At 46.0% G+C, this 12,968-nt stretch overlaps 1 protein-coding gene across 7 annotated transcripts in view; it reads left to right on the top strand.

The window, feature by feature from the left end:
• The first annotated feature begins 5,736 nt into the window (after positions 1 to 5,736).
• The window catches only part of RPGR (retinitis pigmentosa GTPase regulator), a 420,762-nt gene continuing 413,530 nt past the window's right edge, over positions 5,737 to 12,968 (top strand). For all 7 annotated transcript variants that reach the window (XM_086934147.1, XM_086934148.1, XM_086934149.1 and 4 more), the window contains exon 1: positions 5,737 to 5,936. In XM_086934147.1, the coding sequence (XP_086790273.1) occupies positions 5,903 to 5,936 (34 nt within the window). In that variant the 5' untranslated portion in view covers positions 5,737 to 5,902. The remainder of the gene's footprint in view (positions 5,937 to 12,968) is intronic.

Raw genomic sequence — 12,968 nt, forward strand, 5'->3', positions numbered from 1 at the left:
CTAATAGGAAACAGATCAGACCGCACACTGTTGAGACAAATTCTAGCCACAGGTATCCTCAGGGCACGAGTCGGGGTACCACGCGGGTGGACGGCATCCCCCCACTTATTTCCGAGGGTTTTTCAGGGTGGACGCCGTCAACCCTGCTAAATCAAAACCGCGTCCACCACTAAAAAACGGGAGCGCGGCGCGCACAAAGTAAATAAAGCATTTCCGCATTTGTCCGTAATTTTAAACGGGCACAGCTTGCCCCCACCTCCCTTCTTGACTCCAATGCTACCCTCACACCTCCAGCCCTTGATGAGCTGTTAAAAGGTGCTCGAGGGTGACTGAGAGGGAGGGGCGGCAGCTTCGGAGCAGCGACATCTATTCACATGCAAACAGCCCTGAATGCGTCTTGTATCTGCTATTTAGAGGGGGGCTCACACATTCCATTTCTACCCAGGGCCCCAAACATCCGAGACTCGGCCAGATTACACCCCGGATTACACCCAGGCACCACGTGGTTCTCTTCACATAGCTTAATTACTGTCACTAAATTGTAAGCAAACCTCGGTTCTTCAAACATGCAGGCTATAATGTAAGAAAATAAAGAAATGGCACAATCGCACCCACACTGAATAACAAAGTATGGAGGACAATCAGTTCAATCAGTTCTCTCGGAGTATCTCCTGTAAGTACAGTACATCACAGTGGGGGATGGCATTTTGAACAGAGAGCCTGTCTTCTCGTTGTCTTGTGCAGGAGAGGAGCCCAAGATGATACTAGAATACTGCATGCCCATCCCTGTGTTCCCTCTCCTGTGATGGCTCCTGCCCTCCCCTCAGTGATGGCACCTGTCCCCCCATGTTGTGGCTCCAGTCCACCCCCACCTGTGATGGCTCCTGTCCCCCCCGTGGTGGATCCTGTCTCCGCCCTGGGTGGCTTCTATCCCAGTCCTGGAACGGCCCCTGCAGCGAGGGTGAAGTTCTTGATGGGCCTCTTCTCAAAAGGGCTCAGCTCAAAACTAATATGGAAAGGTGGGCGTGTAAGTAAGTGAAGGGATGTGTGAATGGCTGGATGAATTAGTGAAAGGGTGAATGGATGAATGAAAGATTGAATAAATGGATAATGAGAGAGGATAGATGGATTGATGAGTGAGGGGAAGGATGAGAGAAAATGTAAATAGCTGGATGTATGGGTGGAAGGGTAGCTGGATGATTGATGAGGGGAAAGATGGATGAGGGGAAGGATGAGGGACGGAGGGAAAGGATGGATGGATGAGGGGAAGGATAAATGGATGATGGGAAGGATCGATGGATGGAGGGGAAGGATGGATGGATGAAGGGCAGGATAAATGGATGGGATGGATGGATGGGTGAGGGGAAGGATGGATGAAAGGAAGGATGGATGAGGGGAAGGATGAAGGATGGATGGATGAGGGGCAGGATGGATGGATGGGTGAGGGGAAGGATGATGGATGACGAGAAGGGTGGATGGATGGATGGAGGGGAAGGATGGATGGATGAAGGGCAGGATAAATGGATTGGATGGATGGATGGATGGGTGAGGGGAAGGATGACGGGAAAGGATGGATGATGAGGGGAAAGATGGATGGATGGATGATGAGGGGAAGGATGGATGGATGGATGGATGATGAGGGGGTGGGTGAAAGGATGGATGATGAGGGGAAGGGTGGATGGATGGATGATGAGGGGATGGATGGATGGTGAGGGAATGGATGGATGATGAGGGGGTGGGTGAAAGGATGGATGGATGGATGATGAGGGGAAGGATGGATGGATGATGAGGGGAAGGATGGATGGATGGATGATGAGGGAAAAGGATGGATGGATGATGAGGGGAAGGATGGATGGATGATGAGGGGAAGGACAGATGGATGGATGGATAGATGATGAGGGAAAAGGATGGATGGATGATGAGGGGAAGGATGGATGGATGATGAGGGAAAAGGATGGATGGATGATGAGGGAAAAGGATGGACGGATGATGAGGGGAAGGATGGACGGATGATGAGGGGAAGGATGGACGGATGATGAAGGGAAGGACAGATGGATGGATGGGTGATGGGTGGGTGAAAGGATGGATGGATGGAGAGTGGGTGAAGGGATGGATGGGTGGGTGAAAGGATGGATGATGGAGAGTGGGTGAAGGGATGGATGGATGGATAAGTGGGTGAAAGGATGGATGGATGGATGGATGGATGATGAGTGGGTGGGTGAAAGGATGGATGGATGATGAGTGGGTGGGTGAAAGGATGGATGGATGAGTGGGTGGGTGGATGGTGGATGGGTGAAAGGATGGATCAGTGGATTGGATGGTGGGTGGGTGAAAGGATGGATGAGTGGGTGCGTGGATGGTGGGTGGATGATGGGGGGGTAGGTGGATGAGTGAAATGATGGATGGATTGATGGATTGATAAGTGCAAGGGTGAATGAATGGACATATGAGTGAAAGGGTGGGTGTAAGGATGGATGAGTGAGTGAAAGGGAGGGTAGATGGACAAAAGGATGAATAGATGTGTGAAGGAGTGAAATTATAGATGAATGAGTGATAGGGGCAATGGATGGATTCATGAGTGGATGAGTAGATGGATGGATGGGTGGGTGGATGGATGGATGGAAGGAAGGAAGGCTAAGTGAAAGGGTTGATGGAGAGAGAAAGGGAGGATGGATGGATGACTAAAAGAGTGGATGGGTGGAAGGATTAGTAAGTGAAAGGATGGCTGGATTGGTGAAAGGGTAAATGGCTGAATGGATGAGTGAATGGATGGATGGATGGGATGAAGAGTGGATGGATAAGTGTACAGATGGATAGGGTGAAAGGGTGGATAGATGGATGGATAATGGAGATGAGTGAAAGGATGGATGAGGGGATGGATGAAGGGATGGATGAGTGAAATGATACATGGAAGGATACATGATGGATAGGTTTGCAAATGGTTGAATACTTTTGGAAATGGCTGGGCTTACTTATATACTATTGCGCGACCTCTGATGTGTCTGTAAAACGTACCTATTGTCCTGAAGTTTTGTCCTAAATTTTGACCTCATGTCCTGAATTTGTGTCCTGAATTTTGACCCTTTGTCCTGAATTTTTACACTCACCGTCCTGAATTTGCACCAATGCCAGTTGGTCACCCTAATTCTTTCTGCGGTAGAACCGAGGCTCTTTAACACAGCAGCATGAGAGTGACGAGAGAGAAACCTGGCAGAGTGCTGCCAAAGAGCTCTCCCACTCAGAATATTTCATTATTCAAGTGATCGTAAACAATTAAGGGTAAACTGAGATGTGAAAAACTAAACGCGATGCGGCTGCACGAGACTTGAGAAGTTAATTAAGTATTAGTATTAGCAAGTGTGCTGTAAGTTAAATTAAAACATTTTACATGCACTGTGCGCCTCGTGCGTGTAGAATCAGAGTACCACTAGACCCGGCCCTGCCAATTAAGTGCCGGCGCTAAGCACTGGCACAAATTAAGCCCTGCATTGAACAATTGACACCAGGCTACAAAATTTAAGTAGTATGATGGTGTACCCTTGTGTGTTCTTCCGTGTGTCGCTGTTTCCACATGGAATGTTTAATGATGACAGCAACGCCCCCTTCTAGTTTGTGTTGTCGGTCTGAATTGTATAATTTTGTGGAATGGGGAGGTGTAGGATGGCGCTGGATTGTTCATTTAAACATGACTCCATGATGACGTCTGACTTGGCATTACGTATGTCAGTATATTTTTAATTTAGGCTCAATCCTGTCAGTGTTTGGATAATTGCATTACTGGATAGGGGGGCACAAAGTTTTGCAAAGGTTCTGCCCGCTTTCTTCAAGGGGTCCCCACAAAATGACATCATGAGCTAGGCCCACCCCAATTTTATAGTAAGTAGTCTCTGTAAAGGGGGAAACAACCATTACAATGCATGAGTCATAATCGGCCCTTTTTTTAGGAACTATCACAAAAATAAACAGTATTAATACAAAGTAAAGCAATGTTTATATTTTGTTGCACTGAAGTAAATGAAGGCAAATAAGTCAAACTAAAATATACCAAAACTAAATACATTTCCTAAAATAAATAGAAATAAATAAATCTGCTAAAATAAATACAATGGCCAGTTAATATATCTAAAATTTAGGCATTGACCCAAGTTAATGCCCCGGCAGCTCCATTGTCTTCAACCAAGATTCCCAATGTTAGACTAATGTTCTGATTTGTTACCTTTACTGCAAATTGTAAAGCGTTCTGATATCCTTCAGGATCAAGTTCGCGCTATATAAAACTTTATAAATAAAATAAATAAATCTAGCCACAGCTAGAGAGAGGCAGCTGGGACAAAACTATGTAATACAGAGTCCCTAGTTTACAATAGGTGGGGAGATAACATATAACACTCATCGATAGAATAACGTGAATATGGAGCCCTAGTGTGTGTAATAGTCATTGTCGAGTGTGGGAAGCAGCCTCTCTGGGAACCTGTAATGTATACAAAATCTTGCAGTCAAACTTTCCTGTAGTGTTTTGAAAATGTGTTGATGTCACCTTCGCCAAACTTCATCCACATTTGGACTGCTAATTCCTCCATACAGGGACCTTAAGTCACAGGTTTAAGTACCAAGCAGCTTCAATTGTTAAATCTTGCATTATATGCAAATGATAGATCTGCCTTACATGTGATGTCACTTCCGGTTGTCATGTCACTTCCTGTCGTGATGTCACTTCCTGTCGTGATGTCACTTCCTGTCGTGATGTCACTTCCTGTGACCACGCCTACCTTGGAGAGTCCCCCCACTTCTTTTTTTAGGACTTGTGCCCTGGGTATCATCTACACAAAACTTTGGTAAGACGACAGGTAAGAAGTCCTGGGCAACTGAGTCAAATCTTTCACAGATTTAATAAGCAGGACCTCTAAAGGACCTGGACAACAATACCCAAGTGCAAAGCACAATAGTTTTGCAAGAACGCCATGGGTCTTGGTGCAAGCAAGGGAAATGTTTCCGTTGGCTGTGGGTGCAATACTAAAATACTGCAGTCATCAGGGTTCAATGGGCCCCGGTGCCACTGCACTTACTGAACAAATGGTAGGTACGACTCTGGAAGGCATAATGGAGGTACCTGATTATGTGAGAAGTACACTTCGGCATGCCCGGACGGGCATGGGTTAAAGGTCCTATGACGCAAGTGAGGCAATGTGCAGGTTTTCCATTTATTGTATTTAATTAAACAACCTAAGGCGTTCTAGCATTTGTAATTTCGGCTCACATCAGTTGCGCCCATGACTAAGCTACCAGAATAAAATGTGTAAAAGGTTGGCATGGGAATGAAACCGTGATGCCTTCATTGGCATGCAGTCACCCGCAATTTGGATTGCTGTCTTCCAGCAGGTCTTCAAGACACAATGTTTCAGCCCCTTCTCTTTATGTTGCACATCATTGTTACAATGTTCATTAGTCAAATTGTCTTTCTATGGGAAACCACGCTGCCTTTTAAGACGGGGTGAATGCTCACTCGCTCATGAGTGTTGAATCCTGAGTGCTGAGGGGGAGGACGCTCCTGCTGCTTCGAGAACGGATTGTGAGATGACCGAGCAGTTCTCGGCTCCAGCCACTAGATGTCACCGCCGCTCCTCTACGTACTCCTTAGCAACCAGACGCTCGGTACGCTGTCTCCGGCGCGGTTACGGTGTCTCTATGGCTCAGACCCACCTCCGTTGCTATAGGCAGGACCATTTGTTTACTTCCGGGGCTCTGTGATTTCATACATTCCCCGCGTTAAGAAAATACATAGTATGTCGATTAATGTGGACGCCGTGATGACGATCGTAGAGAGAAACGGCAAGTCGCGTTAATACGGGTCGACCCCGTTATCACCCCCCAATTGTCACGCTTGTCATACAGTCGTAACACCATGTCCGCAGAAGAGAGCGAGGATGAGATTCCCGGTGAGTATCTACAGCTCCCGGGCCTGTCACGGCTGCTGGGCTTTCTCTCCCCGACTCTCCCTCTTTCAGTCCTATGTACCCCTCCGCACCTGCCCCCAACCGTCAGTCTTCTTCTGTCCACCCAGGAAGGGTGCTAGAGGCATCAGTACAGCATGAACAGCCCACCCACTTTGCCGAACCTCCACATCCCTGCCTTTTTTGTGTTAGAGCCTCTCTTCATCGTTGTGCTTTTGCTCGGCATTGACAGACATGTTTTCATCTATTGACATGTTTGGGACTATGTTCTCTGTATGTCCTCTATGTTTGTCAGGAACGTTTCATAAACACAATGGGCAGAGTGAAACTGAATGTTCTAGATTCGTGAATGTGGTTTAAAATGGTCTCGGGCGAGATAGTGTTGACTTAATTGCCAAGCTTTCCCAATTGCTCATTCCCAACCGTGATGTGTCTCTGCAGGTGGAAACCCCAATCTATCTTCTTCAGTTTCGTATTCCTGGTTGTTTTGGAACCAAAGTGGGGAAACACGAGCTTACTGTATGTTAGTGGCACTTAGAATCTCCCCTCTATAGCTTCTGTTTTAATCTAAATGTGTTTCTACCAGTAGGCTCTTAAGGACAGTGCCCTGAAGGATATACCCCCTACTTTGACTCCCTTGAGACCAGTGGCGTAGCTAGAGCTTCTGGCATGCGTGGCGATCCCTCAGACTGCTGTCCATGGCCGATTGTGGGAGGGGGGAGGGTGGGGCTGCGGAAAAAAGTACGTATTTGCTCTGGAGCCCCCAATGAAGTCAACCGTGTAGCTTGGCTTTTTCGCGCCAAAAACCTACAGCTTGTTATTGATATATAGAAGTTCATTTCACACAAGGCCTAGTGACCTCGAGAAATCGCACACTGTTTTTGTGTTCTGACATTCTTGGCATGCGTTATGTCATAACGTTTGACATACTCCATTATTCCATCCTGTTATCATGTATTTTTAACCTTATTCCTCATCACCACATTCAGTACCTTCCAGCCTGGATTGTGACCCCTAGATATGCCCATCCATTTCTGGTGCTTTCAAGCCATTTTAAGATCTTCTTATAGTTTCTCGTTGTTCAAATGGGTGTAATTTATAATATGTATATGTTTCTCTCATCTTCATTGCTTGATTTTGTTCGTGCGGAAGTGTCACTCATAATTGTTGAAATGTCACTGATAATTACACTGAAATTCTAAAAATGTCACACATAGCAATCTGAAACCTTGGCAGCTATGCATAATGATGCTATTTTTTTCAAAAAGACATATTCAGCAGTTTAATAAAAAATCAATTAGTTGATTACAGCACTGCGCACATCGCCACCAGCTGTTGATAACCTGAGGCTGAAAGTAAATTGCATGGCTAGTCTAACTAATTACATTACAATACAATGATGCATGAAGGGGGGACAAGCCTCAGGAGAAGAGGCTGACTGAGGTACACATTGCCTGGATATATATGCTGTATTATTTAAAAAAGACACTTCGAGACACTGAGCAGTAATAATCCTAAAGTTAAAGGTAGTTTCCATCCCCAGCCAGACTCCCTCTTTGCATCTGGCTGTATCCCTACCTGGGAATAACCCCCACAATCATGTTCTATGCTACCTCCAACTCCTGACTGTGCACCAGCGAATGCTGCCTGTACCTGTGAGGGGAACCCAACCACTACTGTCCTCAATGTTCGGCCTCAGGGGATCCCTAATGAATGTACCGCTTGCTGCAGCAGTACTAGAATAGAAACTTTGTGCACTCTCCGAAAATTAAAGTAGTTTGACAGTCATATTGTGACTGGCAACTATGTAATCACTGGTCCCTCGTTTATTTATGGAATTATTGTTGTTGTATGACATGTTTGAGATGATGGCTACACTGTTTGAATCGGTGTATGGTTCAGTGTTTTTATTATACTGAATGATCTAGTCAAATAAATACATTCTTAAAGCGTTGAGACCCTCACAGGTGAGTAGACACACTTTACAAACCCCCTGATGGATTGATTGATTAAAAACAAATGTTAATCCAGGCACATAAAAATCTAATTTATATTTCAATGCTACTGGCAGAGCACTTTCATTACAAAGGTGCAAATCAGAATTAGTTCCCTCCACAGAGGGTGGAGGGAAAATGAAGAAAGTAAGAGAAAAGGAATGTGTTTATGCTGCGCATTATGGAAATACTATCAAGTTTAATAAAATATGAGTCCAATGTATGGTTGGTTAGTTGGTTAGCTGCACAGGAAGGAAGGGTGGCGAGGACGGAGCCCCATCTATAGAGGAGAGTTTATGCAGGACGAGGTCGAGATTAACAAAAGGGGAATGGACTTTAGAGAAGGTACGGTTGCAACGAAAATGTATCTATATCTTTATGGGGATATAGGAATTTTAGTTTTTCAGCAGTATTGTGTTGTTTAGGCTAGTAAAATAATGGTCAAACATGGGTTCTTATGAATTATCGAAATGAGAGCACTGTGCTGTGCATAGTGAAATATCTTACTGGCACTTTCTATTGGTTTTAATTGTATTGAACCAAAACTGTGAATTTATGTGAAGAATAATGTGATGTATCAATGAAGAATGTGTGACTTATACTGTTTGTAGTTTTTTATTTCTATGACCTGCTGCGAAAATGTGCCCCGATATAAAAATATAAATGAAGACAAATAAATTGACATGCTGCTCAGGCCAGCCCCACTCATTGGATGCTGTGTGTGCCCCTGGGACGTCTACGACTGACCGATGCTTCGTCACGCGGGCATTCATTTTTGTAGGCTGTTGTACATTGATTCTTCTCAGCCTTCCTGAATACCTGTTAGTGTTCTAACCTGTACCAGAGTGTTCTACCTGTGTCGGTTGATGGTCTGGTCGGCTGGCAAGGTTTTGTACTCAGCTGTGTCCTACAAAAAAACTACATGTAATCAACTAGAAGTATCCTGTCATCTATCACCTCCATATTTACAACATAGGCTTTGAGGTCCTGTTTGGGACTCATTCATCTGTGGCTGTCATCGGGAACTCCATCCTACAGCCAAACAATAGACTCATTCTCCCTTATCTAGTTCCTGCAATGCATTGCACCCACTACTCCACCCACAGGTAACCTGGGTGGAAGCTGTCGGAGGCTACCACAGGGTGGCTTGAGGAACTTTACTAAAACCCAAAATAAAATAAAATAAAATAAAACAGAAGCGCGTGAAATCCCCAGGGGCTGGGCTTTTAAACATCGCATTAAAATATATTGCTATAATACACCAATATTTAGTCCAATAATATATTTGTATTGGGACTCAAAAGAAAATAATTCAGCGGGTTCCTATGTGAAGGGGCATTGGGGGGTGAACACATCTGAATGACGCTCCATGCTTGGGGCCCCTGGAGGCTGGCACGGGGGTGAGACCTCTCTTGCCTCCCCTGCTGGACACTGCCTGGACTGGGGGCCAGTGGTAAGGCGGGTCTCCCACTGAACTAACTGGACCCCCCAGCTATGGCTGGACATTATTCCTGAGCTCTCAGTTCCTCACAGAGCTGTACCGCCACTCTCACTCATGGGGGGGACAGGGCAGGGAGAGGCCCCCTCCCGACGGAGGGGGCCCCAACTGATGCCCGATTACCTCAGGACCTCATCGGAGACTCCCTCGCAATGGGAGAGGTCATGGCGGGACCATCATCCGAGACACTGGACTTGGGACTCAGTGTGATGGAGGGCACCAGAGTGGTAAATAAAGTGGGCGCAGTTGTGATTGAACTGGGGCTTCTCTGGAGGGATCAGTGCAAACTCTCTGAGTGAGGATCACGGAGAGAGACATTCACGGGCTCCAGCCCAAGGTTTCTCAGACAGATCACTGATGTCAGCTGAGACTTGTCCGAGGCGGACACTGGTGCCAGGCGGAATGCCCTGATTTTCAACCGGGGACTATTCCTTCCGAAATCTAGCCCACCAAAACTCCCAGACAAGCAGTTGCAGACAGCCCACACAGCTGTTATTGCAGAGCACGGCCAGTGTTCTCTCTTGAGGCGATGCCTCACACCCCTGAGTTTCCTCTCCAGTCCTTTCCTATAGTGTCAGAGGCAACTGGCGGATGCCCCAGATGCATGGGAGGAAGATGGCAGAGCCATGTGGGGACCCATTTCAGGATAAAGCCATGTCCCCTCTCTACCTCTAGTCATGACCTCTTGCCTGGCCTACCACAGGGACAGTTTTAGCACTCGGCCCTTAGCTGCAGAGCTGCAGCCCCCATGGTAAATTACACACACGGTGAATTACACGCACACACAGTGAATTACACGCACACACGGTGCCACCCGCCCACCCACTACTGCAGGTCCGTTTGGCATTGGAACAGGTTGGATCTTCTAGTGGCAGTGGTTGGTTAACTTAGTGTTCTTTCGTTCTTCTTCCCCAAGCTGAGGCAGCGTGACTCTACCATTGACAATCAGCCCTCAACCTCTCACCACGGTCTCTTGAGTGCATGATGCAGCACTCTCCTTCCTTCACCCAGTGGCATGGTGTCGGCCGGGCCAGCCGGGCTCTCTGGATGTTCGGAAAAAGTAGGGAAAGTTGGCTCTACCGCAAATCTCCCTGCACTCTCCAGACTCGAGAGCGTGTGGTTGTGGCACACGTCACTGCTGTGCTTTCAGCGCTGGGGCTGGCCAAAAATGATTCTCAGAGCCATTATTGGTAGCACTTTCACTCGCTGCAAGATTGATGACTCTGGGACCCACGTATGCGCCGACCGTGAAGCACTGACAGCCCATGACGGCAGCCTTTATAATTTATTTGGGGACACTGTGTCAGTGTCCGCAAATAAATTATAAAGGCCGCCGCCATGGGCCATCAGTGCCGCGTGGCCCCCGCCCCGAAAATAGTGCTGCCTGGGGCAGACCCCCTTGCTACGCCGGGGCTTAAGACATTCAATGCCTTTCTAAATTCAGAGGACTTTAAACGGTGTTTGAGAGTTGAATGTCAAATGGGACGCCATGCTCAGTACCAAAAGTACTTGTTCAATTTATGGAACAAATCTTTTTTTAGGTAATTACAGTTTGGTATTCACCTTAACTTGAGGTAGATTTGAATTCCATAGTAATCCATATTGCTAGCCAAACAATGTGGCTCCTCACGGATTAAGTGAAACTGATATGTCTTTTTGAGTATCCCTGGGCAACCCAAGGCAACTGCTCGGAACTCTTTGACAGTTGGTGCCTGATTTAGAGTTCAACAAACTGTTTACTCTATCGCAAACGTGATGGAAATCCCTGTCCGCTTAACTCTAGATCACGCCTTAAGTGTTTTCTTTCAAGAGGTGTCTGAACATACTTGCATTTTCCTTTGCTATTCATAATGTGTCATGAATGAAGACGCACTCACACATCCTGCTGCTATCAGGAAATGTTTCTATAATGATAATATTTTGGAACTGAGAATATGAATGCTTCACTGCAACTATTTATGTTTGTGTATTATATGCTGATATTATGCTGTCTGATTTCATTCCCCAAAGGTTGTGTGAGTGATAATGGGAAGATGGGGTGAGTGGTGAAGAGTGAGCTGGTGGTGTTCCACTCAGTATTGATGGTAGGCGTAATGTTGGTGTTAACGTCTATAGACATAGTTGACGTTTTTCCGACCTTAAGAGCATCAAACAAAGTAGTGAAGAATCATGACTTTTTCATTTTTATACTGGATGATGTGTAGATTATATTTTGGTGGATGGTAACCTGATATAGTAAGTTTTACACATATGGGATGTTTGTGGTCTTTAAAAATAATAAGAAGCATAGCATATCAATTTATAGGGTATCGGTAGCGGCTGCTCCATTTGGGCAGAGGAGTGTCACTCACCCCCTCCCTCCGATGTGGGCACAGCAAAAGTGAAAAATAAAATGGTAATAGAGTGACTTTATTACCATTTTATGGTTTGCTCTGCAAGCCGACGGGGCATTGTGGGGCAATTGGTGCAGTTCAGACTGGAAGCAGGGGGGTGAGGTTCTGTAATTTCCAAGTACACTAGATTGCACAACTCCATTTTAAAATATGGGGTACATTTTGTACTGTGCCACCAAATTGTGTTGCCCTCACGTAGGCTCATGAAAGCAGCCTGACGAACAAAGTGACCTGGCCTTCTTGGTTCATGTACACATTAACTAGGTTTCCTTCTGACACTGGAGTGAACTATAGAAACTGACCTCTTCACCTGAAACTGGCCTCGCAAAACCAATTTCCCTGATCGATCTCATTTTGAAATTGCCAATCAATGTTCAGGACATCGTTAACTTTTAGTTTCCTTGCAATCCGCCTTATCTTGTTCATCAGCTGTAACTGTTCTTTCCTATGTTTCTTCAATTACATGGGTCATGCTTTCAATTATGGGTTTGTTCAGCTTTTGGAAAATGTATTTAAGACATTCCTAGTAATTAACTTTTGGGTTGGGTTACTGTAAATTGAGTTTTTGCTGTGTCCTACTTTGTTTTAAAATGTTACCGATTGGTCAGAATTTTGTGCGGTGGGTGTGCATTTATAATGTGATTTTTCTGCATAAAAAGAGACGTCTCGCCTTAGTAAAGTGAGCAGTCTCCTGAGAACTTACACTGTGTTGTACTTCTAAGACCACTGTAACCAGCTGCAGCTAATAAACTTGGTCTCTGACGCCACCCAGAAGTATTCCGCGTCTCTGTATACCAAGGCAGGTGAATCCGGAGATTGCAGGCGTGGCCCTGACGCCCCTGGGTTTAAAGGCCCGGTTCTCCAGAGGAGGGGTGCCTGACTACACCAATTTAAACTGTGCATGTCACTTACACCGGCTGTCTTGCGATGGTAAGCCTGACATGTGCAGTTTACAGTTCTTCAACCTGGGCTGTCTTAGACAGCCGGGTGGGCGGACAGTACAGGCTCCAAGTGCCAGTATGAGCGCTAAGCAAGCCCGCTCCAGTCATTCCTGGCTCTGCTTTAATAATGGTTAACAGCACGAAAGCAGTGTCGGGATTGGATACAGGAGTTGACTCTGGGGATGTCACCT

This window comes from Lissotriton vulgaris, chromosome 8, assembly GCF_964263255.1.
Source record: "Lissotriton vulgaris chromosome 8, aLisVul1.2, whole genome shotgun sequence".
Classification (NCBI taxonomy): domain Eukaryota; kingdom Metazoa; phylum Chordata; class Amphibia; order Caudata; family Salamandridae; genus Lissotriton; species Lissotriton vulgaris.